The sequence below is a fragment of the Pteronotus mesoamericanus genome, unplaced genomic scaffold, assembly GCF_021234165.1.
Source record: "Pteronotus mesoamericanus isolate MK-2021 breed Mesoamerican mustached bat unplaced genomic scaffold, CSHL_Meso_final contig_41, whole genome shotgun sequence".
Classification (NCBI taxonomy): domain Eukaryota; kingdom Metazoa; phylum Chordata; class Mammalia; order Chiroptera; family Mormoopidae; genus Pteronotus; species Pteronotus mesoamericanus.
This window is the reverse complement of record NW_026555152.1, coordinates 6,929,991-6,957,875: the sequence shown is the minus strand read 5'-3', so window position 1 is coordinate 6,957,875 and position 27,885 is coordinate 6,929,991. Positions and strand designations below refer to the sequence as shown.

Genomic DNA, 27,885 nt, shown 5'->3' with positions numbered 1-27,885 from the left:
CATTTTTAAAATATATATAATCAAAGTATACAAAAAATTTAGTATTCTGTTCTTTTTCTAAAATTACTTTCTATATGTGCTTTATTATTGTTTTAACAGATGTCTAATATTCTGTCAAATTGTTGTTAATGTGCTGAACATTTTTCTGATACTGAACATTTGGTTGTTATTAAGTGTTCAGTACTGTGGATACTGGTAAAGTGAAGTTCTTTGTGTAGCCTTTTCCTTTCTCAAGTTATTTTCCCTCACTTGACTCTTAGTAATGGGATTACTGGATTAGAATTTAACATTTTGGGACACTTAACACTAATGTGCTTTTCAAAGGAATTGTATCAGCGTACTGATACCAGCCGCTGTTTAAAATATCTCCCTTCTCTTAGTAGCATTCAGTAGTATAATGAATGCTCAATAAAATATTTGTAGCTAATTATTATTACTATTATTATTATTATTATTATTGGAGAATAGGAAGAATGTGTTAGGATTACTAGGAGCCTGAGGAAATAGAAAATAAAAATGAGTTTGGGTAATATGTAATAGTAAGGAGTTGTGTATGGGTGATTCTGCCTACATATATGATTCTGTTTTTTGGTTTTGGGGTCTTTTAAATTTTATTTTCCAATTACAGTTTGAATTCAACATTATCTTATATTAGTTTCAGGTATACGGAATAGTGGGTTAGACAATCAACTACAAAGTGTTTCCCCAATATTTCAGGTACTTATTTGGCACCATACATAGTTTTTACAATATTGTTGGCAAATGATCCTGTTTTGAGGCCAGTCGAAATGATTTCTTATTAGAGAGCCTGCCTAACAGGTCAGTCTTGCCAGACTAATGGAATAGGAAATTATTCCAAAATTGTTTCAGGGCTGTGAAAACTTTTAAAAAAGTCCACTGACAATATTCATGATAATTAAATTTTGTTTACTTTTATTTACTTTTTTGAAATGAGCTACATAAAATCTTGTTATAATTGGCCACCAGGCCAATTATACTGTGCTATTCTACTTCTATGTAAGTTAGAGAGGCCTTCTAGAAAGAAATAAAAATTGATTTGTATAGAACTTCCCCTTAAGAAATAAATTAAAAGAGTATGGGGAACTAGTATTCATTGAGGGTTTACCCTGTGCCACACACCAAGTTAGGCATTTTGATGTGTTATCTTATTTAATCCTTAAAATAACAAAATGAGGTTGGTGGTATCTTCATTTTTCAGAAAATGGAGATTCAGAAAACTTGTGCAAATCAACAATATGTGAGTACAAGAGCCTGTTTCATGCTCAGGTTGCTTGATTTCAAGGAATATTGTTTACTGACCCTGTGGAAGAATTCAAAGTGCCATACTGATAAAATTGTCATATATGGTAGCTCTTTGCCCATTTCACAGACAAGGAATATTTGCATGGAAACTGTCAGGGCTGCCTCAGATTTTAGGAAATGATTGACAACTGATTTTTTTTTTTTTAAAGGAAAATGCTTTGTCACAATGAGGCCCCAACTTGGAGGTGATCTCTTAGCCTTGAGGATTTGATACATTTGGAGTATTTTGCAGTGACCCCCTTCTATTAAATGTTTGTTTTGTACAGGTGGCAGTTTTCAAAGAACGGGAGCAAAAAGAGATTGAAGCCATGCATTCCCTAAGAGCAGCCAACTTAGCTAAAATGACAATGGTGGACCGCATAGAAGAAGTGAAATTTTGCATTTGTCGCAAGACAGCTAGTGGGTTTATGCTGCAGTGTGAGCTCTGCAAAGACTGGTTCCATAATAGCTGTGTTCCCCTGCCTAAGTCATGTTCCCAGAAAAAAGGTTCTAGCTGGCAGGCTAAAGAAGTAAAATTTCTTTGCCCTCTTTGTATGCGCTCTCGGAGGCCAAGGCTAGAGACTATTCTGTCACTCCTAGTATCCCTTCAGAAGTTGCCTGTACGGTTGCCTGAAGGTGAAGCCCTACAGTGTTTGACAGAACGTGCAATGAGCTGGCAGGATAGAGCACGGCAGGCCCTAGCCACAGATGAACTGTCTTCTGCCTTGGCCAAACTGTCTGTGTTGAGCCAGCGTATGGTGGAGCAGGCAGCTCGAGAAAAAACTGAAAAGATAATCAGTGCAGAACTCCAAAAAGCAGCTGCCAATCCAGACTTACAGGTACGTTTACAATTTTCTTTCTTTTTCTATTTCATTAGGTAAGATTTGTCAATGTGTAAATAGTAAATCAAATCTATCATACCAGTTGATTAGGAAGACAACAGTAAGATGCCAGCAACTGTATTATCCGTAACATTTTCTTTCTGCATATACCCATAAGATTTTCTTTTGATATATACCTAGGTCATTTTAGTGAGAAATTATCTGGAAATATCATTCAGGTGGACCTTTGTATCATAGGCAAATAACTTGATCTTTATTAACTGGTGATCTCTGTTAGCCTCTTTGAAAGTTCATTACATTTTGGTAGTCATAATCACGTATTACCCATGTTTATTTAGTGTGTATCTCTGTTCATCCTGGAATCGTTGTTTAGGGACACTTACCTAGTTTCCAGCAGTCTGCTTTTAACCGGATGGTAAGCAGCGTATCCTCTTCCCCTCGACAAACAATGGATTATGATGATGAAGAAACAGACTCCGATGAAGACATTCGGGAGACATACGGCTATGACATGAAGGTAATTACATGGCCAGGTGTGTGGATACATGCCTGACCACTAGGTTTGTTTAAAAAGTTATTTAATACTGATGTTTGAGGCCTGAGAATAGAAGAGAAAGCTAGTAGTCTATTTATCTAGGGTTTATGGTGGTACTGTTTTTTCAAAACTCCAAAAACTACGGATTAATGAAATACCAATTTTTTTAAAGAATGAAATTTTTAAGCTGTATTTATTTTCATTGCTTTGTAACTCTTTATGGCTTATGGGAAATAGAATTATGCATTTAGTTACTGAAAGCTTTTATGGCCGATTTCACTATTTTTGAGTTGTTAACATCTGTACGGTTTTATTTTAAGAATTCCATTGTAGCTGTACTTTGAGTCCTTTGCTTTGGACTCATCATCTCTCATCTGTTTGATGCTAGATCAGTGTCATAATCAGAGATGGTTTATACTTAGGCCTGTGGTTTGAATTTGCAGTTACAGTTACGGTTAGAATTTACTATTTGATAAGGACACCACACTGGTGATGAAGAGAAAGTTGGCAAGTTTGTTTTATGTTGGATATTATTGGCCTTTTTTTTTTTTTTTTAAATCCTCACCCAAGGATATGTTCACTGACTTCAGAGAGAGAGGAAGGGAGAGAGAGAAACATTAATGTGAGAGAGAAACATTGATGATCGGTTGCCCTCCATATGTGCCATGATCAGGACAAACCCTCAACCTAGGTATGTGCCCTGACTGGGATCTGAACCCATGGCCTTTTAGTGCCATGGGATGATGCTCCAACCAATTGAGCCACCCGGCCAGGGCTTATTGGCCTTTTATTGTTATTTCTTGTCAGGCCCAAGTCCTTGTCTTTTACTAGTAATGTTATTATTTTTTGATCTGTTTAGAATCTGTTCCTGTAGCCAGGCAGTTTGTGCTCTTACCTATGAAAAAACTAGGTGCAATCTTTGCCATACCCCTTAACTATCTTTTCTTTGTCTTTTCAGCATGCAAATCAGATAGGTAAGCTCATTCTTAGAGCATGAATATCATCAGCATTAAATTCCTAGGATATGAAATTGAAACTAACCATCATAGATGCTTGTAAATTATATGCCAGATAATATTTTTCTTAAAATAAAAATGGATCCAGGGGATGTTTTAATGAGGGAGTCTTAAAGACTGGAGAAACGTTGAAATTTGAATTACCTTGTTAAAACAACGTTCTATGCACCTTGTTACCCTGAAATTAATGACCATCTTTGTTGTACAGGATGACCAGGAGCAGCTGAAAGGAAATGCAGCCCATGCCACGTATATATTATTGTGCTAATACTAGAATTACCTGTTTGCCATAGCTTAGAGGCCTCCAATATTTGGATTATCTTTCAAGCACATTAATAATCAACAGCTACTATAGAATTGCTAAACAGGATGGGCTTTGCTTGGAAGTAGATTGGTAACTTATAAAAACAAAACCACAAGTATTACATGATTTCAGGGTTAGGGATCAAAACTGTGGTTTCTTATAGTTGTGTGGAGTAGACCTTTTTTGTAAAATTTATATGGGAATGTCACCATATGTTTCTTCCTTGGTCAAGGGTATTGGCAGGGTAGAAACATAAAAGTATGGACTTTATAGTGTTAGCAATGTGTTGACATCATAGAAGAGTGGAAGAATGGTGTAAGACTTAAGTTAATTCAATGTACAAGTTACCTTGCTGTAGATATCTTTGCATCCAAAAAAATTATACTCTTATTTTTCCATAGAGCAAGCAAGCACTTATTTTGATGAAAATTTTATTTGCTCATTTATTGCAATTGGCTTGGTGATTTTTCCCTTTGTATGATGTCCCCTGATTGTGACCATGAATCCATCCATAAGACAGTTTGAATTTAATATCTTTACTTGAGGAATAGTCCCCTACTGGTTTCAGAAGAAGAGTACATAATTATATAGAAAAATAAAATCGGTCATTTGATCTTAGTTATCCTAGCATTTGAATGCTTAAAACAGTTAGTTTTTGCTTTACATTGTGTACTTCATTTTGCGTGTTATGTTCTGTGAACACCATTAAAATACTCTGTGCAGCAATTCAAGAAAATTATTACTACCCTGGTTGGTGTGGCTCAGTTGGTTAGAGCATCCTCCCATGAAACCAAAGGTCGCAGGTTTGATTCCAGGTCAGGGTACATGCCTGGGTTGTGGGTTTAGTCCCTGTCAGGGATGCATATGGGAGGCAACCGATCGATGTTTCTCTCATATGGATGTTTTTCTCCCTTTTTCTCTCCCTCCCTTCCCCACTGTCTGAAATCAGCATATCTTAGGGTGAGGATTAAAAAGAGAAAAGAAAATTATTACTTAAGAAAATGCATATTTAATGAAGCGGTCTGTCCTAGGTCTTTTGTGATTGTGTCTGGAATAACCTTCTTTCAGATATTCATACGATTATTTCCTTTCAAGGCATATTGTTTACCTTTACTGAAACTGTTTATTTGTATTACAGTTTATATTTTGCCAATGTATATATGTGCAGAATTATACATCAGAAGGGAGGTTTTAAAACAGTAGTAGTAATTATCTCCCAGGAAGTTCTTTTTTTGTATCCCAGTAATTGCTTATTTTAGCAAAAGGCAAGTTAAGCACTTAGATTCTTTTATTTTTTTCTTCTCACCCTTGTTAATACTTGGGTGGCTTGAGCTTTAGTGGAAATAGAGTAGGCTTTTTTTCTTAAGACTTTAGTCTGATTTAATACCAGATAAGATGGAGTGATCTATATATAAAACACATTTCTCTTTTGTTTAATATACTTGATTGATTATGCTGTTACAGTTGTCCCAATTTTTCACACTTTTCCCCACTCTAACCAGTACCCACCATTTCCTCTGGCAGTCCCCCTCTGAGTTCATGTCCATGGGTCATGCATTTAAGTTCTTTGACTACTTCCCCTGTCTGTACCTACCAATTTGTCCTTCTTATTCCCCTGTACCTTTTCCCCCATTCTCCTCCTTCCCCCTCCCCTCAATTGATTACCATACAAATGATCTGCATATCTGTGATTCTGTTTCTGCTCTGCTTATTTGCTTAGTTTGCTTTTTTAGATTCAGTTGTTGATAGTTGTGAATTTTATTGCCATTTCAATGTTCATAGTTTTCATCTTTTTCTTAAATAAGTCCCTTTAACATTTCATATAATACTGGCTTGGTGATGATGAACTCCTTTAGCTTACCTTGTCTGGGAAGCACATTATCTGCCCATCCATTCTAAAGGATAACTTTGCTGGATAGAGTAATACAGGTGGTAGCTCCTTGCTTTTCATCACTTTGAATACTTCTTGCCAATCCCGTATTGCCTGCAAAGTTTCTTTTGAGAAATCAGCTGATAGTCTTAGGGGAACCCCTTTGTATGTTAGTCTCTGCTCTTCTCTTGCTGTTCTTAAGATTCTCTCTTTATCTTTAACCTTTGACCTTTTAACTGTGATGTGTCTTGGTATGGTCCTCTTTGGGTCCAACATGTTTGGGATGCTTTGTGCTTTCTGGACTTACATATACATCTGTTGCCTTCGCCAAATTAGGGAAGTTTTCTTTTGTTATTTTTTCCAATAAATTTTCAGTTTCTTGCTTTTCCTCTTCTCCTCATGGCACCCCTGTAATTCGAATGTTTGTATGTTTGAAGTTGTCTTAGAGGCTCCTGAGGCTATTCTTGTTTTTGTTTGTTTGTTTGTTTTCTTTTTTCTTCCTGCTGTTCAGATTGAACGTTTTTTTCTTCCCTGTGTTCCAGATCATTGATTCAAGTCTCAGCTTTAACCACATCACTGTTGGTTCCCTTTAAATTTTTCTTTATTTCACTTAGCGTAAACTTTATTTCTGCCTGGGTCATTTTTGTGCTGCCGAAGTACCCAATGAGCTCCTTGGGCATCTGTTTAGTAATGATTGTTTTGAATTCTGCACCTGATAGATTGCTTATCTCCATTTTGTTTAGTTCTTTTTCTGGAGTTTTCTCCTGTTCTTTCATTTGGGCCATATTTCTTTTTCACCTCATTTTAGCAGTCTCCCTGTGTTTGTTTCTACATATTAGGTACAGCTACTTTGACTCTGTCTTACAAGCATGGCCTGTTGTAGAAAAGCTCACCAGTAAGTTGGATGGGGAGGAACCTTAGGTAATCACCAGCGTGGGGCAACCTGTGTGAACCAGGTTGATGGAGTCTCTAATAATGGTGTTGCTGCTGTGTGGCTCTTCGACAGGGAGGGCTCAGAAAGGGGACAATGGTTGCTACCTGGCCTCTGGAATTTTGTCCAGAAGGAAGCTGTTCCCCAGCAGTCACCCAGCAGTCACACTGATGCCAGACAGTTTAGTTTCTCCTATGCCACGGGTGCCTTTCTAGCTGCTGCCCCAGTGCTGGAGCCCAAGGGAGTGAGTCTGCATAAGTCCTAAGTCTGTTGTGGGCCCTTTAAGAAGATATGCTTGAGAATCCCACAGTTTCTTCTGCCGCCCCAACACCCACTGATTTTTATAGCCAGAAGTTACAGGACTTACCTTCCTGGCACTGGAACACTGGGCTGGGTGGTCTGGTATGGAGCTAGGATCTCTCACTCCTGAGGTATCTCTCCTGGTTTTTATCCACCACACATGGGTGAAGGACAGCCCCTTCCATGTCTCCACATGTCTCTGTGTCTTCGCTCCTCCTACCTGTCTGGATGAATGCGACTTCCTTAATTCCTTGGTTGTTGGACTTCACACAGCTTGATTTTCTGACGTTGTTTTGTAGTTTAGTTGAAATTTTTGTTGTGGTTGTGCAAGGGGGCAAATGTGTTTACCCATGCCTTCATCTTTATAAAACAGTTTTAACTCAGAGGCCCTTCTACCTTTCTTGCATATTTGCCATTAGTGGGACTGTACTGTAATTTCCCTCCTTAGGAAGAGTAGTTTATTTAAGCATGCTGTTTATCAGCCTTTTACTTTCAACTTAGGTGTCTTTAATATGTGTGTCTTGAGGTAATATGTAGTAGAGTCATTTCTTCTCATATATAGGTATTCTGCATGTATATGTAATTGCAAAATATATAGTTGAGTCTTTTCGTGTGGTTTTTTAAGTAATATTATGATCTGTCTTTTCATTGAAGGTTTTTAATCCATTTACATTTAATGTATTGTAATTGTTGACATGGTTTGGTTTAAGTTGACCATCTTGATATTTTTTATTAAGCTGGGGGGTTTGTTGTTGTTGTTCCTATATTGTTCTTTTCCGGCCTTCTTTTGGGTTAATTGAAATTTTCAAAAATATTTCAGTATTGTACCTCTTCACATTTCATAGTTTGCTTGGAGAAATAAATTTTTTAAAAATTTCTTTTTACTTATTATTTTTCTTCTTTGTCTTCTGATCATCATCTGTTGGGAACCGTCCCTTCTAGTTTCAGGGACTATAGCCTTGACAACAGGCAAGAGGGCCCCAAGGCTGGAGCTGAACAAGGAGGCCTTGGGAAAATAGGCCACTGAGGAGACAAAACTTTTCCCCCTCGCAGGGCCATAGCCCCTGCCTCCCTCACATCACACGGCATGGCCCCGGAGGATGACTGGTTAGTCAATGATGGGTAAGACCCCCTCGATGGCAGGGGCAACCTAAGACAGGCACAGTCACGTGGGCGCCCTCAGGGAAGGACTTGGGGGAACATGGAGAAGGGGCAAAAGAGCCTCACCCCTCAGCTTTGTCATGGCGGGAATCCTTGTTCTATCTGAAAGAAGTCTCCTTATCTCTTGTCTGCTCTGCCCCCTAATCAGGTCAGTGAAACAATACTAAAGGCAGGTGCAGCCCTAAACTGTATCAGGAGGTTCCTGGGGACAATTAGGTCTGGAAAAGGAATGCATGGATAAATCCTGTGAAACTTTGCTAAGAATGCCCTCCAGTTAATGACTACTAATGTTTGGGGTTGAGCATAGAATGTGATCAGTTTCTGGGCAGAATGGGCACCACCCTGTCTACCATACCTGACCTTAGGCAAATCTCTGTGTTACTTCAATTGTTATCTGTGATCTCTGTTTTCTGTAAACATAGCCTTTTGACATTGACTGATGAGCTTTGCATACATGCTGGATACTCCTGCACATATCCTTCTCAATAAAAGCCACTTCAAGAGAAGGGCTGGGGCATTTTCCTCTAGAGGAAATCACTACCCCCTTTTTCTGGCAGACCAAGAGTGTCTGGAATGACTTATTTTATTTTCCTCAATCCGTGGTGACCCTGGGGGACTCTGTGGGAACGGGGTACCCCTCATCAACCATTCTTTCCATTTTAAAAGCCTGACAAAAGTTTTTTCTTGATTTATAGTGAATTGAATAGAGTCACGGTCAGAAAAAATAATTCCTATTCCAGTCAGTGAGAACCACCACCTGGGAACTAAAATAGGAAAGTATAGTACTACAGTACTGTATTACCTGTTGCTTTTTAATAAAACTTAAATTCTTGAATAGGGAAGAAAACAATGAACTGCTATTCCTAAATTTTCAGTGAGTAGCATTGTCTTTCAGAATTCTGTTATAAAACTTTTTAAATATCCTGTTTAATTAAGGATAATATCATGATAATAGATTTTCCTCTCATGCTCCATACCGGGAGAATCAGGTGTTATATTAGTCATTAAGCTTTTGTCTCCCTTCTCTTAACCACTCTCTTATAATCTTTATGTTGCTAAGAGAGCGACTCTATACCAGGGATTTCAAACTTTTTCTGTAAAGCAATATATATATATATATATATATATATATATATTAATATACACTATAATATGTTATATGTTATGTAATATATATGTTAATATGAATTATATGTGTTATATATAATGTGTATTAATATATAGTAAATATTTTAGGTTTTGAGAGCCACATAAGTTCTCTATTACATATTCCTTTATTTTGTCTGTTAAACAACTCTTTAAAGATGTGAAAATTATTCTTAGCACATACTTTATATAAAAAATCGGCCTGCTGGTGGATTTGGTTCACAGGTTGTAGTGAGCTAACCTCTGTTGTACACATTTGTTCTTCACCTGCTGCCTCCCCTCTCCCAATAGAGGACATTAGAGAAAATTAAATGTTCTGGACAAGAAGGGACTTGGTCTTTCCTGTTGTCTTTTTCATTCCTGTCATCATCTGAACTGCATGTTTTTTATTTCTTACCCTGGCATTGGCAACTGTTTCTAGTTTCTAAATTTTTCACACCCTAGAAGCCAACCATGTCATGTTTCATTAGAGACAGCAGAACTAACTGGCTGGGGTTTCTTCCTTAGAGATCTGGATCCCAACTCCTCAGGGCTCTTCCTCTGAGTTTTTAGGTTCTAATAACCCCACTCCTTCCCTTTGTTACCTTAAGCACTAGAGAGTGCTTAACAACTCTTTCTTGCAGTTATCTTGGTGTTACCCTTTGCCCTTCTAGTCTTTAAAGTACAGGGCATGGCAAAAGTAGGTTTACAGTTGTGAGTACGCAAACCAGAGTTTATTCATATATCATTAGTCACTAATTATGGTATTATTTTCCATATGAACAATTGTAAACCTACATTTGCTGCACCCTGTACATTTAGCCATTTCACTTTATTAAAATTCTCCCTGTTGAAATACATTTGATTTCTGTCTTTCTGATTCCACTCTATTAAAGCTGTACATGTGAGTTTATAGAAATTAACCACAGAGGAAAATCATCTGAGACCTAATCAGAGCTGTCAGAATTGTATAATTCGAATATTATCAGTCAGGCTCGTCACTGTGTTAAGTAGGAGCAATTGGTGAGCTTCTCGGTTTCAAAACCTTTAGAGAGGCTTAAATGATTTATGTTCTTAAGATGTCACACTTAAACTTTTCTTACTCTCCTAAGTTCATTTTATTTTATTTTTTTAAAGGGTCAGAATTCCTTAACTTCTTGGGGGTATATGAGTTCTTATGAGTTATAAACTATAGAAGGTAAATTACTCAATAGTAATTTTCCTGGAGCTTTATTATTTCTGTGGATTATTTTGGAGCTTTACTCTTTCCTTTTCATTTGAAACTGTGGTCATTACTGTTTCACTACACCCCCGCCCCCATGGACATTTTCTTTTCTTTTTTTTCACTCCTGGTATCTCGTGGACATTTTCTCTTATTTAAGATCATGTATTTAATTTTAAAGTCATATTGTTAGTATGTTGTATTAGAAGTTTTAACCTGAAAGTTTGCATTTAGATCATTGTCATGTGGTAAGTTAAGTGGTTCTAATTCTGAATACCCCTCTTTGTTTCTTCTTCAGGACACAGCCAGTGTGAAGTCCTCCAGTAGTCTGGAACCCAACCTTTTTTGTGATGAAGAGATTCCCATTAAGTCTGAGGAGGTAGTCACTCACATGTGGACAGCACCTTCATTCTGTGCAGAACATGCTTATTCTTCTGCGTCTAAGAGTTGTTCTCAAGGTATTACTCTTTACAACAGTGTGGAGAAGATAAGCCTGAGACCAGTGAGAAAAAAACATTTTTTAAATCAAGAGTATGAATTCCTCTTAAATACATATCTTTGCCATGAAATACTACTAGAACCTGAAGATGCAATTTTGGTTAGGAGAAGCCAGTCCCTATTTCTATTTTCTGTCATTTAGATGATAATCTGAAAACTTACATAGAATTATTGGATCCTAATGAGAAGAACTTTAGAAGCCATCTACTCCCATCTCCCTTTTTTTTTAACTCCTCATCCCAAGATATGTTTTATTGATTTCAGAGAGGGGGTTGGAAGGGAGGGATGGGGAGGGTGGGGGGAGAGGAACATTTATTGGTTGCCTCCTGTGTGCACCCCAACCAGGGATTGAGCCCACAACTTAAATATGTTCCCTGACTGGGAATTAAACTTGCAGCATTGGTGCATGGGAGGATGCTCCAACAAACTGAGCCACCCAGCCAGGGCCCATCTTTCATTTTTATAAAATACTTGATAAGGAGTCATTTAGCCACCTTTTGTTCATAACCAGTTGTTGAGGAACTTGCTTCTTTTTAAGAATATTAATTCTAGTTTCAGAGAGCTTTGTCAGAAAGTTGTTTCTTTCCTTGGTACATAATTTCTCTGTTATGTTCATTTTCTTTTTCCCCAGTGAAAAAAGTCACATTGCTTTAAGTCACATCTCTGGAAAATGGAGTGTGTTCATCTCTTCATAGTAAAATTCAGAATTTTACAGGACAGCATATTAAAATTGACCTCTGAACAATGTTGTGGTTAGGGGCACAGATTCACTGTGCATTCCAAAAGTTAGCACATAACTTAAGTCAGCCCTTTGTATACATAGATTCCCAACCTCAGATCAAAAACACAGTTGACCCTTGAATGAGGCAGATTTGAACTTCATGAGTTCACTTATATGTGTATTTTAAATATCTATGTTTAAGTGTACACACAGTATTCTGTCTACATGTAGACCCTAACATGTGCAATATAAACCCATCTGCTCAAGGGTCAGTTGTGTGGTCTATTTATTAGAAAAATAACCACTTATTTATCTGGGTAGATACATGCTCAATCTGTTGGTATCCTCTAAAAGGGAGAGAGCATGGGTTAAGAGATTCTTTTTAGTCTCCTTCCCCTCCAGTCACAAGATAAAGAAATAATAAGGAACCATTTTTTTTACTCTAAACCAATTTTTTAGACTGGGTGTTAGAATTCTATATCTTTTTGTTCTATATTTGTTTTTAATTTCATTTTCACTTTAATACTGATGCATTCAGTCCAGATGTCCAAAATGTTGGGGGAGGAAGAAACGTTTTTCTGAATATTTACTTTGGAAACTATGTTTTTTCCATAGTTTTCAGTTTTGTTTTGTGATAATATTTTTTTGGAAAGGTTCTAGCACCCCCAGGAAACAACCTCGGAAGAGCCCTTTGGTACCCCGAAGTTTGGAACCTCCTGTATTGGATTTGTCACCTGGAGCTAAAGCCCAGCTGGAAGAACTTATGATGGTTGGAGATCTCCTAGAAGTATCTCTGGATGAGACTCAACATATATGGCGGATTTTGCAGGCCACACACCCACCCTCTGAAGACAGATTTCTGCATATCATGGAGGTATGGATTTAAAGCTTAAGTAAGTGGTTGTAAAATGACTTAGAATGCCCAAATTCCTTGGAGGTCCCATAAATGTTGGCAAGGAGAGATGGCTGAGTGGGTAGTATTCTCTCTGTCCTACTTTCTGATTAAGCCAAGTCATTCTACTTTATGGTTTTCTTATTGAAATTTTATGTGATAAAAAATTTAGAGGAAAAATAGGTCATTTCTGCTAAAAAGGGGATTCTGAAAATCACCAATACAGAACAGCTTCCTTAGCCCAGATTCCCATTATTCAAAGGCCCAGAAGTTAGGCAGGGGCAAAATATAGTGGTTAAAAAAAGAAACTTCCCAAGGCTTGGCACAAAGCTGCCATCTTTCCTAAAGTCTCTCAAACAAGGAGCATCTGGCCTGGGTGTGCCCTGTACCTCTTGGTAAGTGTCCCCAGGCCCAGCACTAGTGGAGCCAGCCTTGGTTTGCAGCTTGACCTGCCTTGGGCATCTTTAAGCCCAGCACATGCAGTAATTATCTGCAGATTGCTTTGTAGCTCATGCCAACTGGCCCCGGCAGGGCACAGGGAATAGTTGACCTTGGCCTGCACCCCTTGGAAGGCTCCAAAGCCAGTGGACCCAGTGGACAGCTTCAGACTACGCCAAAGCACCACCTACCCACCTCCACAATTGACGCACTCAATGGGTGGACACCAGAGCTCTGCTGAAGTGTGTCCTGCTCCATGGGGTTGGTCCCTATACAGCATGTCCTCCGTGGTGATTGCAGGAAGCCCTTGAAGCCAGCTGGCCTGGAGGAAAATCTCTTCCATCGACATGCCAACAGTACTCAAGACAGTACAACAGGAGAGCGCACAGAGTCCACATGGGGAGCACCTCCGGAGACCCTAGCTCAGGTGACCAGGGAGGCTGCATCACTGGGCCTTGCAAGACAACTGTTACATAAGGGTACTCTACCAAGACTAGGAGATGTAGAAGCTCTGCCTAATACATAGAAATAAACACAGGGAGGCAGCCAAAATGAGGACACAAACATGTTTCAAATGAAAGAATAGAACAAAACTCCAGAAGAACTAAACAAAATGGAGACAAGCCATGTACTAGATGCAGAGTTCATAACATCTGGTTATAAGGATGCTCAGTGAACTTAGGGGAAGAGTGAACTTAATAACTACAACAACATAAAAAGGAGATGGAAACCGTAAGAACAAACCAGCCATAAATGAAGGATACACTAACTGAAATGAAGAATAATTTACAGGGAATCAACAGTAGAGTAGATGAAACCAAGAAACAAATCATCAATTTGGAATATGAGGAAGCAAAAAACACCCAATTAGAACAGCAAAAGGAAAAAGAATCCAAAAAAAATGAGGATAGTATAAAGAGCCTCTGGGACAGCTTCAGGCGTACTAACATTTGCATCATGGGGGTGTTGGAAGGAGAAGAGAGAGAACAAGGATTTGAAAGCCTATTTTAAAAAATACTGAAATAAAACTTCCTAACCTGGTGAAAAAAATAGACATATAATTCCAGAAAGTACAGGAAGTCCCAAACAAGGTGAACCCAAATAAGCCCATACCAAGACACGCCATAATTAAAATGCAAAAGGTTAAAGACAAAGAGAATCTTAAAAGCAGCAAGAGAAAAGCAGTTAGTTACCTACAAGGGAGCTCCCTTAAGGCTGTCAGCTGATTGCTCAACAGAAGCTTTGCAGGTCAGGTGGGATTGGCAAGAGATATTCAGAGTGATGAAAAGCAAAGACCCACAATCAGGATTACACTACCCAGCAAAACTATTATTTTGAATTGAAGAACATATAAAGAGCTTCCCAGACAAGGAGGAAAAAAACCCCCAAAAACTAAAGGAGTTCATCACCAGTAAGCCATTATTACTTAAAATGTTAAAGGGTCTTTTTTAGGGGAAAAAAATGTGAACAATTAAATGGGAATAAATACATATCTATCAACAGTTGAACCTAAACAAAATAAAGAAGCAGAACAGAAACAGACTCATAGATACAGAGAATGTTTTTATGGTTGTCAGGTGGGAGGAGGGTTGGGATGGGTGAAAAAGGTGAAGGGATTAAGAAGTGCAAATTGGTAGTTATGGAAGAGTCATAGGGATGTAAAGTACAGCATAGGGAACACAGTCAATAATATTCTAATAATTGTGTATGTCCTCTGATTGGTGCTAGATTTATTGAGGTGATCACTTTGTAAGTATATAAATGTCTAATTACTGGATCATACACCTGAAACTAATGTAATATTGTACCTCAAATGTAATTGAAAAATAAAAAACCTAGAATAAACAATTATCATTACTTTTTTTTAAAACAAAAAATAAGCTTCCTAAGGAAACAGTTATACAGAAGTGGGGAGGGAAAGTCCACATTCATCTGTCATACCTGCATAGCAGTTTGTAACATATACAGTGTTTATAAATCTTTGATCTCGTTTGATCCTCAACATAATCCTGAGGGGGAGAGGGGAAAGAATAGACAAGGCAGATATTTTTAGCCGTTCTGCATGTGAAGAAATTAAGGATGCAAGAAGTAGAAACTTGCCTAAGGTCACACATGTAGTAAAAACAGAGAAACCTTTTCTTTTCATTATTTGTTTCTATTTAATACACTGGTACAGTGTGACCAATAGTTGATACAGATACACTTAGCATACTATATAGTTTAATTTGTTTTTGGTTTGAAAGTCAAATCCAAGGTGTAGCATAATATAAATAATGTTTTCCAATCTACAGAGCATTTTCTTCACATTCGTTATCTCATCTGATCTTCTCTCTCTTATTTTACATATAAGGAAACATAAAATGTTCAGAGGTTAGATATCTTGTTCAAGATGTAATAGAGTTAGACATTTATAACGCAGCGTTTTTTTGGAGTCTACAGATTTTTAGATTCCTGTCAAGATTTTTCAGTCTCAAGTCTGAAAAAATTCTCAAGTGTTATTTCCTAAGTAATTATCAAACATAGTTTTAGTTTTTCTTTTTCTAATTTTCCCCTTGTTCTTTCTGTTATTAGGCATACTTTACTACTAAAATTTTAATATTATTGCCTCGGCACAAAATAACAATATTAGAAAGTTGAAATGAAAAATGATAAATTTTTTTTTGCCTTGTCACATCAACTGTTGCCTAGCTCTTGTCAAAGTCACTATATACCCTTTGTAATGAGATCATGATAAATTTTATATGTTTCGATAGGATTTCTAATAACTTACTAACCACCAAGATTTTATTAATTGAGTTAATAAAGAACTATAGTAGTGGTAAATGGAGACCAACAAATTATTACATAATTTAATGTACATTTACTACATTTAGTTTTTTTTTTTAATTTGGTAATTTTTCTTTTTTTTAATTAATTTATTTTTTTTCAAATATATTTGTCTCCGCCTTCCCCCCACCACATTCCCTTGCCCCCTCCCCCGCTCCCTCCCTCAATCCTTCCTCTTTGGTTTTGTCCATGAGTCCTTGCTATATGTTCCTTGACTTCCCCCTTCCCTTCTTTTTCCCCCCGCCTACCCTTCCCTCCTTCCCTCTTGTCTCTATTGGTTTCTTTTCCTTTCAGTGTTGCTGGTCTTATTTTCCTTGCATCTTTGTATTGTTGGTTAGGTTCCGCTTATAGGTGAGATCATATGGTATTTGTCTTTTGCCCCCTGGCTTGTTTCGCGTAGCCTAATACTCTAGTTCCATCCATGCTGTCGCGAAGTGTAGTAGTTCTTTTTTTCTTTCTGCTGCATAGTATTCCATTGTGTAAATGTACCATAATTTTTTGATCCAGTCATCTACTGATGGGCATTTAGGTTGCTTCCAACAGTTGGCTATTGTCAATTGTGCTGCTATGAACATTGGGGTGCATAGGTTCTTTTGAATTGGTGTTTTGGGATTCTTAGGGTATAGTCCTAGCAGGGGAATCACTGGATCGAAAAGCAGTTCCATTTTTAGCTTTTTGAGGGAATTCCACACTTGCTTTCCACAATGGCTGCACCAGTTACATTTAGTTTTCTGTGTGTGTTTTCATCTAAAACAGAGATGCTATGGATTATATTAATATATACTAACAGTGAAACTTCTTGCTCTTTTTTCCCCTAGCAAGCTAAAAATAAGAGGGATGTTTTATTTAGGGCTTGGAACTATTTTCTGCTGTTGATTATCTTCATTGAATATTATATTTGCCTTCTTAAAATGTCTTTTAAATATCTTTAGAGTATTTATTGTGGTATAGTGTACACAACACAAAATTTACTATTTAATCCTTCTTAAGTATATAATTCAGTTGTGTTAATTCCATTCACAGTGTTATGCAATGATCACCATTATCTATTTGCAGAACTTTTTAAACATCCCAAACAAAAACTCTATATCCATTAAGCAATGAATCTCATTTCTTTCTCCTCCAGTAATCTCTACTATACTTTGTGCTTATGTATTTGACTCTTTAAGATAACTCACATAAGAGAACTAAACTATTTTTAAATGTCTTACTTCAGAATTTTTTATAATTTTATATTTTTGAAGGATGACAGCATGGAAGAAAAACCATTAAAAGTAAAAGGAAAGGACTCTTCAGAGAAGAAACGGAAACGGAAACTAGAAAAAGTAGAACAGCTCTTTGGAGAAGGAAAACAGAAGTCCAAGGAGTTAAAGAAAATGGATAAACCTAAAAAGAAGAAATTAAAATTAAGTGCAGAAAAATCAAAGGAGCTGAACAAACTGGCCAAGAAACTGGCAAAAGAAGAGGAGAGAAAGAAAAAGAAGGAGAAGGCTGCTGCAGCCAAAGTTGAGCTTGTGAAAGAGAACACTGAGAAGAAGAGAGAGAAAAAAGTGCTGGACATCCCCTCAAAGTATGATTGGTCAGGAGCAGAGGAATCTGATGACGAGAATGCTGTATGCGCAGCACAAAACTGCCAACGGCCCTGCAAGGACAAGGTGAGTCCTAAAGAAGTGTAGGTGCAAGTGTTAGAGAGGATAAGGAGCAGCAGGTGTGGAAACATATGTTTAACATAGTGATAGTTTGTTTTTGATCCCAGGGTTTGTGCTTTCAACATATATTTACAGTTCTATAAACTGTTTTTGAATTATTTTGAATTAGGGCAGTGTGCTCAATAGAAGAATTGTTCCATTTTAAAAGTCATATACTTAGTGAAATAATGAGGCAAGAGCAGAGAGGAGCTGTGTGATACAACCTGAGGCAGCAGTGCATTTCATATGCGTTGGCATAAAAAATTTCACAATAGTCTTAGCCTTCCCAATAGGGTGACTTAGAGAACTAAATACTTTGTTAGTTAGCCTGAACTAACATAGGCCATTGTTAGTTAGACACAGTGGGTTGAAAATACCCTTGGCTCATATTTTAAGAGCCCTGGAAAATTGCATTAAAATTTATTCTAATAACCTAAAACTAAGGGGTTAAGTCTTTTTGATCTGTGTCTTATCCACACTCAGGCCTATGTGCACTCTCCTAAGTAGAATATGATTTTTTGAAATCCTTTATAAAAAATAAAAAAGACCTTTAAAGGTAATCTTTAAAAATTTTGGTCCTTAGTTTTAAGTATAGTAATTATGTGTTATGGCCATCTTTAGGTAGTATTAATGTTCTGAGAAAGACAAATGGACTTTATGAAAAAATCTCAGTTCATAAAATGACTGGAGATATCTATTATGGTTCTCATCAAGATTATTAGTAAATTCATAGTTTTAATTTTATTATGCTCATTATACCATTTTGGTATTTAGAATTTTAATAGCTTCCCAGTTTGAAAATACGAACCGAATAAATACAACTGCATCATTATTCCCAGTTCCCTCCTTAATCAAATATTGATAGAGCTTGAAAAGGTCACATTGTCCAGGGTTTTTCATTTTATAAATGATGAAAACAGGACTCAGTGAAGATAAGGGATGTGACCCAAGTCACAGAGCTAATTAGTGGCAAGACCAAAAGTAGAACCTTGGTTACTGGGCCCAACAGACCAGGTTCTCTCTACTAGTATCCTCAGCCCACCATTAATTGAGATGTAAATACAAAATCACATTCTGAAACTTAATGGTACTTACATTTAAATTATACTTATTAAAGTTTTCGTACTCAGTTTTGGAAAATGAATATATAATAAAATATATATCCCATAGTCTGACCTTCAAGGACAATAGCTATGAATATTTTTGTTTTTCCTTCCAATCCTTTTTTTATATAGTTTATTTTATTACTTCATACTGTCTATTCACTTTGTAGCTTTATTAATTTCATAAGAATCTTCTATATACTATAAACATTTTACAACATTTTAGTAAATATGTGTGTATTTTTATTTTTCATTTTGAATTTATTCTCATCTGAGTTTGTTTATGAAAGAGGCTGATAAAAGGTTAACTGTTTCTCTTTGGGTATTAGCAGCTCAGTGTTGGCAGAACCGTCTCTCTTCTTCTCCTTTAACTAATTTTATGGTAATTTTGGGACTGTCAGCAAAATATATTTCTTTTTCAAGCTTGCCTGTTATCCTTACAGTGTTTATTATATCCACTATGAATCTTCTACATTCTCTTTTTTCTCCTTTTATCTTCTTGTAGCATATAAATACCACACATAGTTTTTTTCTTATCTGTTATAAAATTTTAAAATGAACTTCCTTATTCTCAGGCTTACGAGGATAGGTGAGATAATCTCTATGAAAGCACTTGTTAACCGAAGCTGCAATATAAGTGTTAGTGTGATCATTATTATTAAATGAGCTCTAAAAGTTGTTCCTACCAGTATTTGCTCCTACCAGGTGATTTTTTAAGGAACTTAGAAAGTTGCCTACATTATAATGGAGCAAAAAGAGATTTAACATTCAGAGAAAATGTCTATTTTAAACTGTTAAAACACATACAAAGGTGAGGAGTGTGTGCCTTAACCTATCATTAGTTTACATAAAAGAAATTTAGTAAATATTGTATGTCTGTAATGTGTTTAATTTTAAACAGATTATTTCATATTTTAAACAATTTGCCCATCACTGCTATTTTGCAGTTTTTGTGGTTCTTCCGGTTTGTTCCTACACCAGTTTCACTACATAAAAGATATATTTCTTTATAAGCTTTGTAATGAATTTTACAACTTTCTCAATTTGAAGTATAATATTTCTCTTAAGAAGACCAAATTAATGTATGGCACACATCTCCAAACAAAATGCTGACAAGAAAAGAATGCTTTTTAGGGTAGCTTATCTTCTTTAAAATACCATGCAGTAAAAAATAACTTAGGGTTCTTAGGTAAACGTATATTTACCATTTTTCTAACCAATAGTTATTACTTATTCCCCAAAATGTGCAGATTGAGAAAACTTTGAAGGATTACTTAAATGTTACCCAGCCTCAATTTCAAAATATTTTAGAAAGAGAAAGGGAAAATATTACCCGAATAGATTTTTTAAAAAATTGTCTCTCACATCATGTACTAACTGCCTGCAACTTTCCTACTTTTAGCAGTGAAATTCTGTGTCTTGAGAAACCTATCAATTTTGGGCAGACTGAGAGAACCAGGTCACTTAATGCTGAATGCACCAAAAAAGTAGCTAGTAATATTCTGAATACATGTCATGTTGTACTTCATTAAGTGAATTAAAAAAATTTTCAAATCTAACCTTTGCAAGGAACCTTGGTACAAAAGAGACTGAATGACAAAATCTCAATTTTGGTATTGAACAAAAGCTCAGTTGAGTAACTGAGCTAAGAATGTCACTAAATCACCAGGCTTTTTCTCCCCATCGCAGTAATATGCTCTAAGAATTGAACAAAATATAATATGCCAAATATTTTTAAGTGGGAATATAAGTGGTATAGCAAAACATGACATGTCAAATTTAAATTATTTCCTCTATTTAATATATTTCTCTTTTAAATACACATTTCCTGAAATCCAAACCCAGTAACTTGTTTGATCTATAATGTTAAGTCTCTTATTAGTTAATATTTAAACAGCTCATAGCTATGAAGTTTTTAATAATTATTTTTATAATTTAATAAGTACCTCTCCCAGAAGCAAAGAAAGGGGAAATGACTATTAGATCTTAATATGCAGTTAGCCAGATTCTGTGTTTTTGAGTTTTCAGGCTGTTATGTAGTCTATCATGGTATTTCAAAATCTTCTGCAGATTCAGATTGACACTCCAGACTTTAGTTTGCTTTATGATCCTCCGTGGGTCTTTTCAAACAACTGGAGTTTGATTGTTAGAGGGGAACATGATAAAAAGATAATAAGAGAAGGAATGTTTTTTGTTTCCCTGATAGATTATCAGGATAAATTTTTATATAACCTGTGGCCTGGGATGGCATTTGTGTACCAATGAATATCTTAAGAAAAATTATATATTCTTTTGGAATCCAGTGGGAAAGCTAGGCCTAGGAATGTACCTCTAGCCAAAAATCACAAAAGAGAAAATGTCTTCCTTGTTCTAAAGAGAGTGATAAATTTAATTTTAGGAAACTGGAAGCTAGTGAGTATAGTGCAGATGTAGGTTTTAAAAGACATGAGATCAGTTTTCTTAGCAGCAAATGCAGATAAATTGGTAACTTTCTTATCCTGTGGATTACCATGAATGGGACTGGATTGAAGGGTTCAGGGGTATCATCATAAACAAGATGATATGTCATATCTGGGCATCCCAAAGAAACAATTTATCTTCCTAATTCCGTTTACCAGCTCCAAATAGCCAAACGTTTATCCTGAGTTCACCTACTACCAAGTTAGCACTTTATAAACTTTTACCTGCTTGCAGGATCTTTTTTTTATTCTGTTGTACGGAAGTCATTATCTCCCTTTCCTATCTCTGATAAAGTTTGCCACAATAGGAACATTTCAATCAATTATTTTCTTTATTGCAGACTTCAGAAGATATACAAACAATTACAGAAAAAATAACATTATTTTAGGAAGGAATTGTTAAATTGCTCTATTTTACAGAAAGCAGTATCACAAAGTGCCAGTGATCAAATTTAGAATAAGATTTACCTGAGGGTTGATTAGAAATGTTGTCTTCTACCCTGGCATGGCTCAATGGATTGAGTGCTGACCTGTGAACCAAAGGGTCGCCTGTTCGATTCCCAGTGTAGGGCACATGCCTGGGTGCAGGCCAGGTCCCCGGTAAGGGGCACACAAGATGCAACCACACATTTATGCTTCTCTCCCTCTCTTTCTCCCTTCCCTTCTTTAAGATTTCTTTTCTTTTCTTTTCTTTTTTTTAGATTTTATTTATTTTATTTTTTAGACAGCTGGAAAGAGAGGGAGAAGCATCAATGTGTGGTTGCCTCTCACGCACCCCCTACTGGGGACCTGGCCTGCAACTCATGTGCCCTGACTGGGAATCAACCCAGCGACCTTTTGGTTTGCAGGCCGGCGCTCTGTCCTCTGAGCCACACCAGCGGGCTGTACTATGAACATATTCTGAGCCTGTAGGTTTGGGATGGGACTCAGTTACACTTCTAACAAACACAGCAGGTGATTCTGATGCAAGTGGTCTACACATTTTGAGAAGGGGTGCTGCTCCAGGCAGGTATTTAAAGATGCAAACTGTTTTGTGGAGGGTAAGATAGTGAGTAGAGCCATGAAACTGATATTAAACCGGTGCCTCCAGGATCATAGGTGGTAACTAGGTGTTTTGCCATACATTATTTCATTTGATCTTCTCAATAATTCTGTAAAAATGTTATCTCCATTTTACAGATGAAGAAATTAACCCTTAATGAGACTAAATGCCTCGAATTATATACATCAGAACTTGACTGAATTCAGTACTCTTTACTACACAACAGTTTCTTAAACTCTAGAATTCTAGAACAGAAACAGTGAAAGCAGAAAGATTATTTTGACAAATGATTTCTCCCACCCATTATTATAACCCTAAAACTACTAACATGACTATCATAGTTTTGATAATTTTTTATAGTATGTGGAAACTAATTTGGAAAAGTACTCACTTTCCTTGAAACTCATTTATTTAGCTAAAACCTCCTTCCTTTGTTCTTTCTCATAAGCTTTACTGAGGTGCTTATTTAATCCCTTCATTCTCCATCCTTTGCTCTGATATCTGGCAAAGCTTATTGTTTTAAGTGACTTCTTCCATTGCTAGTGAAATCATTGACTCTTGTAGTGTGTACTGTATCTGCCGTGAAATCAGCTGTGAAAACCACCACAACCAACCTCCAAATAGGAAAACAAAAACCACGTTATTTTTTACTCTAGGCCCAAGGCTTGAAGTCACCAAATGACAGTGCCTTTCTAGCCTCCTATAATCAGTCTTCTTTGAAGGGTCAAAGTTTGCCTGGCATATGCCACTGACCTAGCAGTTATCCAGACTTTAATTTTAAACCCCAGAGTGATCTATTGACCTGTGTCTTTGACTGTTTTAATTGGTTAATTTGTAAGATGTGACCTCTGATATTTGCTAACTTTTTATAGGGAGTTGTATTTGTAACGGAAGAAGAGAAGAATAAAAAATATTAGTTTTAAAAGTGGCCTATGTGACTGCTTTTCTAAAAAGGTATTTAATGCTCTTAGTACTTTGGCTTATCTCTCTGAAATAAAGCTAATACACAGGATTGCATTCACATTGTTGTGCTCTTCCTTTCTTGATTGATAATTGCATTGCCTAGAAATTGTTAATATTAGCTAAAACTACTTGGCTGCTCTATTAGAAATTCCTTTTTTGTCAAGTTTTTCTCAAACATGTTTCTGCCTCACAAGAAGTCCCAGGTTATTTATGAGGTAATGGAGTACCTAAGGGGCCTAATTTTGTGGACATACCATGGTAAAATATAGCTTTGGGGTATTAGCTTCCCAACTTCTTTCTTTGAAAAAGAACCCCATAAGAAGTCATTGTCTATCTCTGGACATCCTGATTTTTGCTATCATTTAAACCAAGAAAGCTTTTTGGTTTGCTTTTATTTCAGGCTTAATGATTATATAACCTAAACATTTCCTAATCTTGTCTCTTACAGGTAGACTGGGTACAATGTGATGGTGGCTGTGATGAGTGGTTTCATCAAGTTTGTGTGGGTGTATCTCCAGAAATGGCTGAAAATGAAGATTACATCTGTATAAACTGTGCAAAGAAGCAGGGGCCAGATAGCCCAGGTCAAGCACCAGCTTCTTCCTTCATAATGAGCTACAAACTACCAATGGAGGATCTTAAGGAGACCAGTTAGCAAATGCTGAGTTAGTTTGGGACATGGAGAAAATGGACCACATTAAGACCTCAGTCATAAAGTTGAGTGGTTTAGGTCCACTCACAATGTTGCTTCCAAAGACAAATGGCCTTCAAAGAAAGTCCTCGTAGCTGACTTCCTCTTTGCATGGACTGTGTGATCTACATTATGTATCAACACATCTGTGCAGAGGGTGTCTTCTTTGGTACAGCAGCCAATATTTCAGTTCATGTCTTTTTTGAGTATGGTTTGTTATATTAAGGCCAGACATTTGAGCTCCAGTGTGGCTGGTTGGGATTAACACATTGGTGTGCTAGCAGGGCATGTAGGGATGTGTCTTACGGCCAGTTGATATTAATTAGAGGTTTACCATCTAGAGACAGCACCGTCTGAAGGTGCTGATTACTTGGATCTCCTTATTTAGGATAGTTACAGAGGAGTCAGGACACCACTTTTTCCCCACTATTACCTGGTATTTAATGCCCTGAAAGTACAACTAAGAGAAAAACAGGGCCGAAGTTAACTCTTGTTAGAAGTCATGGGATAATAGCACAGTCTAGACCTCAGCTACTAGTGCTTGCTTGTACCAAGAAGAAACCCCCAAAAGAGAGGCAGATCACCTTATCTTCCTAAAGAGGAGGATGTCTTATAGTTAAGAAATCTGGCTAGGTTGTATTCTGGGAAGAGAGCTTTTCTTATTTCAAGACAAGGAGCCTTTTTTGGCTTAGAGAAGTTTTGCTGCCTTGAGTCTACATTTTAGAGAAGAGCAGGTACATGGATCCAGGCCTCTGCAAAAGAAAAGACAAGTTAATGTTTTACTGAGCCACAGTGATGCATGCTTTTCAGGAAAACCGTCATTTACAAGTATACTAGATTCCACCAGGCTTCAGGCATGGCCATGAGTAAGACCAGCAAATAACAGCTTTTTGCCTGGCAGCCCTGATGCCAATGTCTGCTGTTTCCAATACTGGCCATTTCTGATCGTGGCACACAGCAGAGGCTGTTGAATAACACCATGGCTTCATCAGAGGATGTGGGATTGTAGGACCTCTGGGTGATGAAGTTGTTTTAGTACATCCATTTTTTAAAAAAGAAAAAAGGACTTGTTTTTACTTTTTTCTAAATGTCTCTGACTACTGACTGTTCTATAAATAGATTATTTTTCCTTTTTTGATATACATATATGAATATATAAATATATATATTTACTGTTACCAGCAGCATATGACAGAGTTTCAGCATCAGAAATCCATTTGGGGGCTTGCTTACTCCTTTTTGCTTTTTAATAAAGAAATCCCATTCCTCCTTGTAATACAAGGAGTTACCACTTCCTTCTCAGTCCTGGCCTAACCAGATCTTCTCTCTTGTTTTTGTTTAAATAAATAATTATATTTCCTTTGTGTATTGGGTCTTGTCCCTGTTTGTGGGGAAATTTGATCTTACTATATCTGTGATGGCTGTTTTGTTTTTGTATGTGAATGTTTGAAACTATGGTGCTGTGTCCTCTTCCCTCCTGTTGTGTTCTCTATTCTTGTTAACATGTTAGGTAAACTGTGTGGAAATTCTTTATAGAAGGGGACTATTTTTTTTTTTTCAAAAAAAAACTAAAAATAGTATTTTGTCTTTACTATTCTGTGTCCCTTTAATTTGGTTTAAAAATCTGTCGTTGGACTTAAATTCATCAGTTTTACTTTTAAAGGGGGCAGGGTGGACCTAAAGAATAGCTTCCAGTCTCCTTCCCACTTTGCCCCAATTTGTTTGAAAGAAATGTCTTCTAGTAACTAGAAGTGAAATGTACTGTCCAGTCACAGTTTGAGTGGGTATGAGGTTTAACTCAAAGGGCATCTTACAAAAAAAAAAAAAAAGCAAAAGCTTTTCTATAAAATTCAGTTTTTGTAAATGCTTTCTCTGTGGTTCAGACTACCAATTTTTCAATCGCTCTTCCCTTAATATATAACATTTTGAGTCTTTTGACCTGTTAAGAGGTTCATAAGTGTTGCCGTGCATATGTCTTTAAGAATCTCATCTCAAGTGTGTGTATGATTTAAGATTTCAGTGGATATTGCAGGCTGACTAGTTAACTAATTTCCTAAGTTTTCATTTTGCCAGACTATATCAAGGCATTATTAAAGAATTTCATTTGGTTAATGTTATAAAGGAAAGCACAATATGTTTTGCCTTTTGGTCCTCTCTGTTAAAATCTTCAAATACTTGTGGGTTCAAAATTGAATGCAACTTTAAGTCATGGCTGGCTGGAATACATTTTAAAATATCCTATTTTTCTTTCCTAGTCACCAATTAACTACTCAACTATCAGTGGAGGGGCATGAGGATGCTAAGAAAGATAACTAAGGTGCTTTGCTTCTTGGAGCATGGTAGATGGGTACAGGTAGCTTGCTAAGGAATGCTCTATGTCCTTAACATGGCATTTGCCTGCTAGAGACCTGAGACAAAAATGAGGGCAGTTTCCGACCATGAAAAATAGCTTCCTGTTTTTCTTCGGACATTTTGAAACTTACATATATCATTTAATAGATACTGTGGGGTTTTCTGTATTTATTTGAAAGCCTCAGAGGATTTGGCCAGACTCTTGGCCATTAATTTAGACCAAAGCTGAGAAGAACAGGTAAAATCAGTGTTTTTAAGAGAGCCAGAGAAAGAAAAGTTAACATACACAAATCAATTTTGGGATTAATGGAGTAAGATTTGCCTATTTAAAGAAATGCTGATGCTCTTAACACAGACTTTGTTTTCAGTTAGAGGGAATTACTATTTACAACTTACTCCATTCTTCAGTATTGTAACATTTTATATTAAAATTACTTAAAAATGTTTCTTCTCCCTTTCTATCCAAAGTTGTAATTCTTCACCATTGGTATTTTAACTAATATATTAATTCTTTCAAAGGTGTTTCTTACTACCTTCATTATAAACTATTTTGGCAATGATTATAGAACGAAAAATGAAAAAGTGGTAGGGCCTTGATAGTCTCAAAGGGTGGGTCACTAGAACTATGCAAACCCCAAGTTTACAAGTACAACTAAAGCATTGGTAGTCATTCATTTTGGGGGAAGAAGGGGCATTTTCCTCTCACAAATGTGTATTCACTTTGATAGTGCATCAAAAGCCATATTGAGATGTAAATTAAGTTACTGCAAACCAGCTTTGCACTGCATGGTTCAAACTTGTGCCTCAATAAAATTACAAATTACTATATATCATACTTTGAATAATTGAAAAAGCAAACATTAAGTCTGATTCCTCACAATATAGTTTAATATTAGACTTGTAATATTAGAACAATTTTTCCTGTGCTTTGTTTTTGTTCTTCTCTGCTTTTGTCTTTAGCAAGTGTCTAAGAAATTATTTGTTTTTCTTAATTTTTAGATTCTGGGTGCAATTTGGAGCATGTAAAAGAAACTTCCTGCTTGTCAATATTTTGATTCTATAGTCATTTGTGGACATCAGCCAGTACTTAAAATAGGAGGAGATGAAAGGAAAAATTGAGAAAGCCCTTCTTTTAAAGGGTGAGATTATCTACTTTTTAAAGGAGAAAAGTGATAATTTTGAGTGGGATTTGAAAACTGTAAACTGTGGAAAAATTAAGCTGTTCAAGTCCCACGTATAACCAGGTTCAATAAAGGTTTCTATATGAACAGGTGTGTAGTAAGTTACTTTTGCAGTAGGTCCCTAAGTATAAATTTTAAAAAGCAGGCAAGTGATTTGCTGTCCCTCTCTCTTTTTTTTTTTTTTAATTAAAGTGTATTATTAGTTTTTCGGGGTATGGATGTGCCAGTTGGTCTTTACAGTATGAGAAGGAAAGGACATTAATATATTTTGGAATTGCAGTCTTGGCTTGAATCATATCCGGCCACCACTATGCAACAAATGATGTGCACTGGGAAAGGTTAGGATGGATTTTTAAAGACACATCCTGCTTATTACTTTTGTAGTACTCCAAGACGTCTAAACAAAAATGTCTTTTGTAAACC

The 27,885-nt window shown here is 36.5% G+C and overlaps 1 protein-coding gene across 1 annotated transcript in view; it reads left to right on the top strand.

Annotated features, from left to right (window-relative positions):
* KDM5A (lysine demethylase 5A) overlaps positions 1–25,465 on the top strand; it is a 110,901-nt gene extending 85,436 nt beyond the window's left edge. The window contains exons 23-28 of the mRNA XM_054577166.1: positions 1,590–2,141; positions 2,518–2,661; positions 10,907–11,066; positions 12,481–12,701; positions 17,228–17,638; positions 23,687–25,465. Coding sequence (XP_054433141.1) covers positions 1,590–2,141; positions 2,518–2,661; positions 10,907–11,066; positions 12,481–12,701; positions 17,228–17,638; positions 23,687–23,893 — 1,695 coding nt within the window. The 3' untranslated portion in view covers positions 23,894–25,465. The remainder of the gene's footprint in view (positions 1–1,589; positions 2,142–2,517; positions 2,662–10,906; positions 11,067–12,480; positions 12,702–17,227; positions 17,639–23,686) is intronic.
* Positions 25,466–27,885: the final 2,420 nt, after the last annotated feature.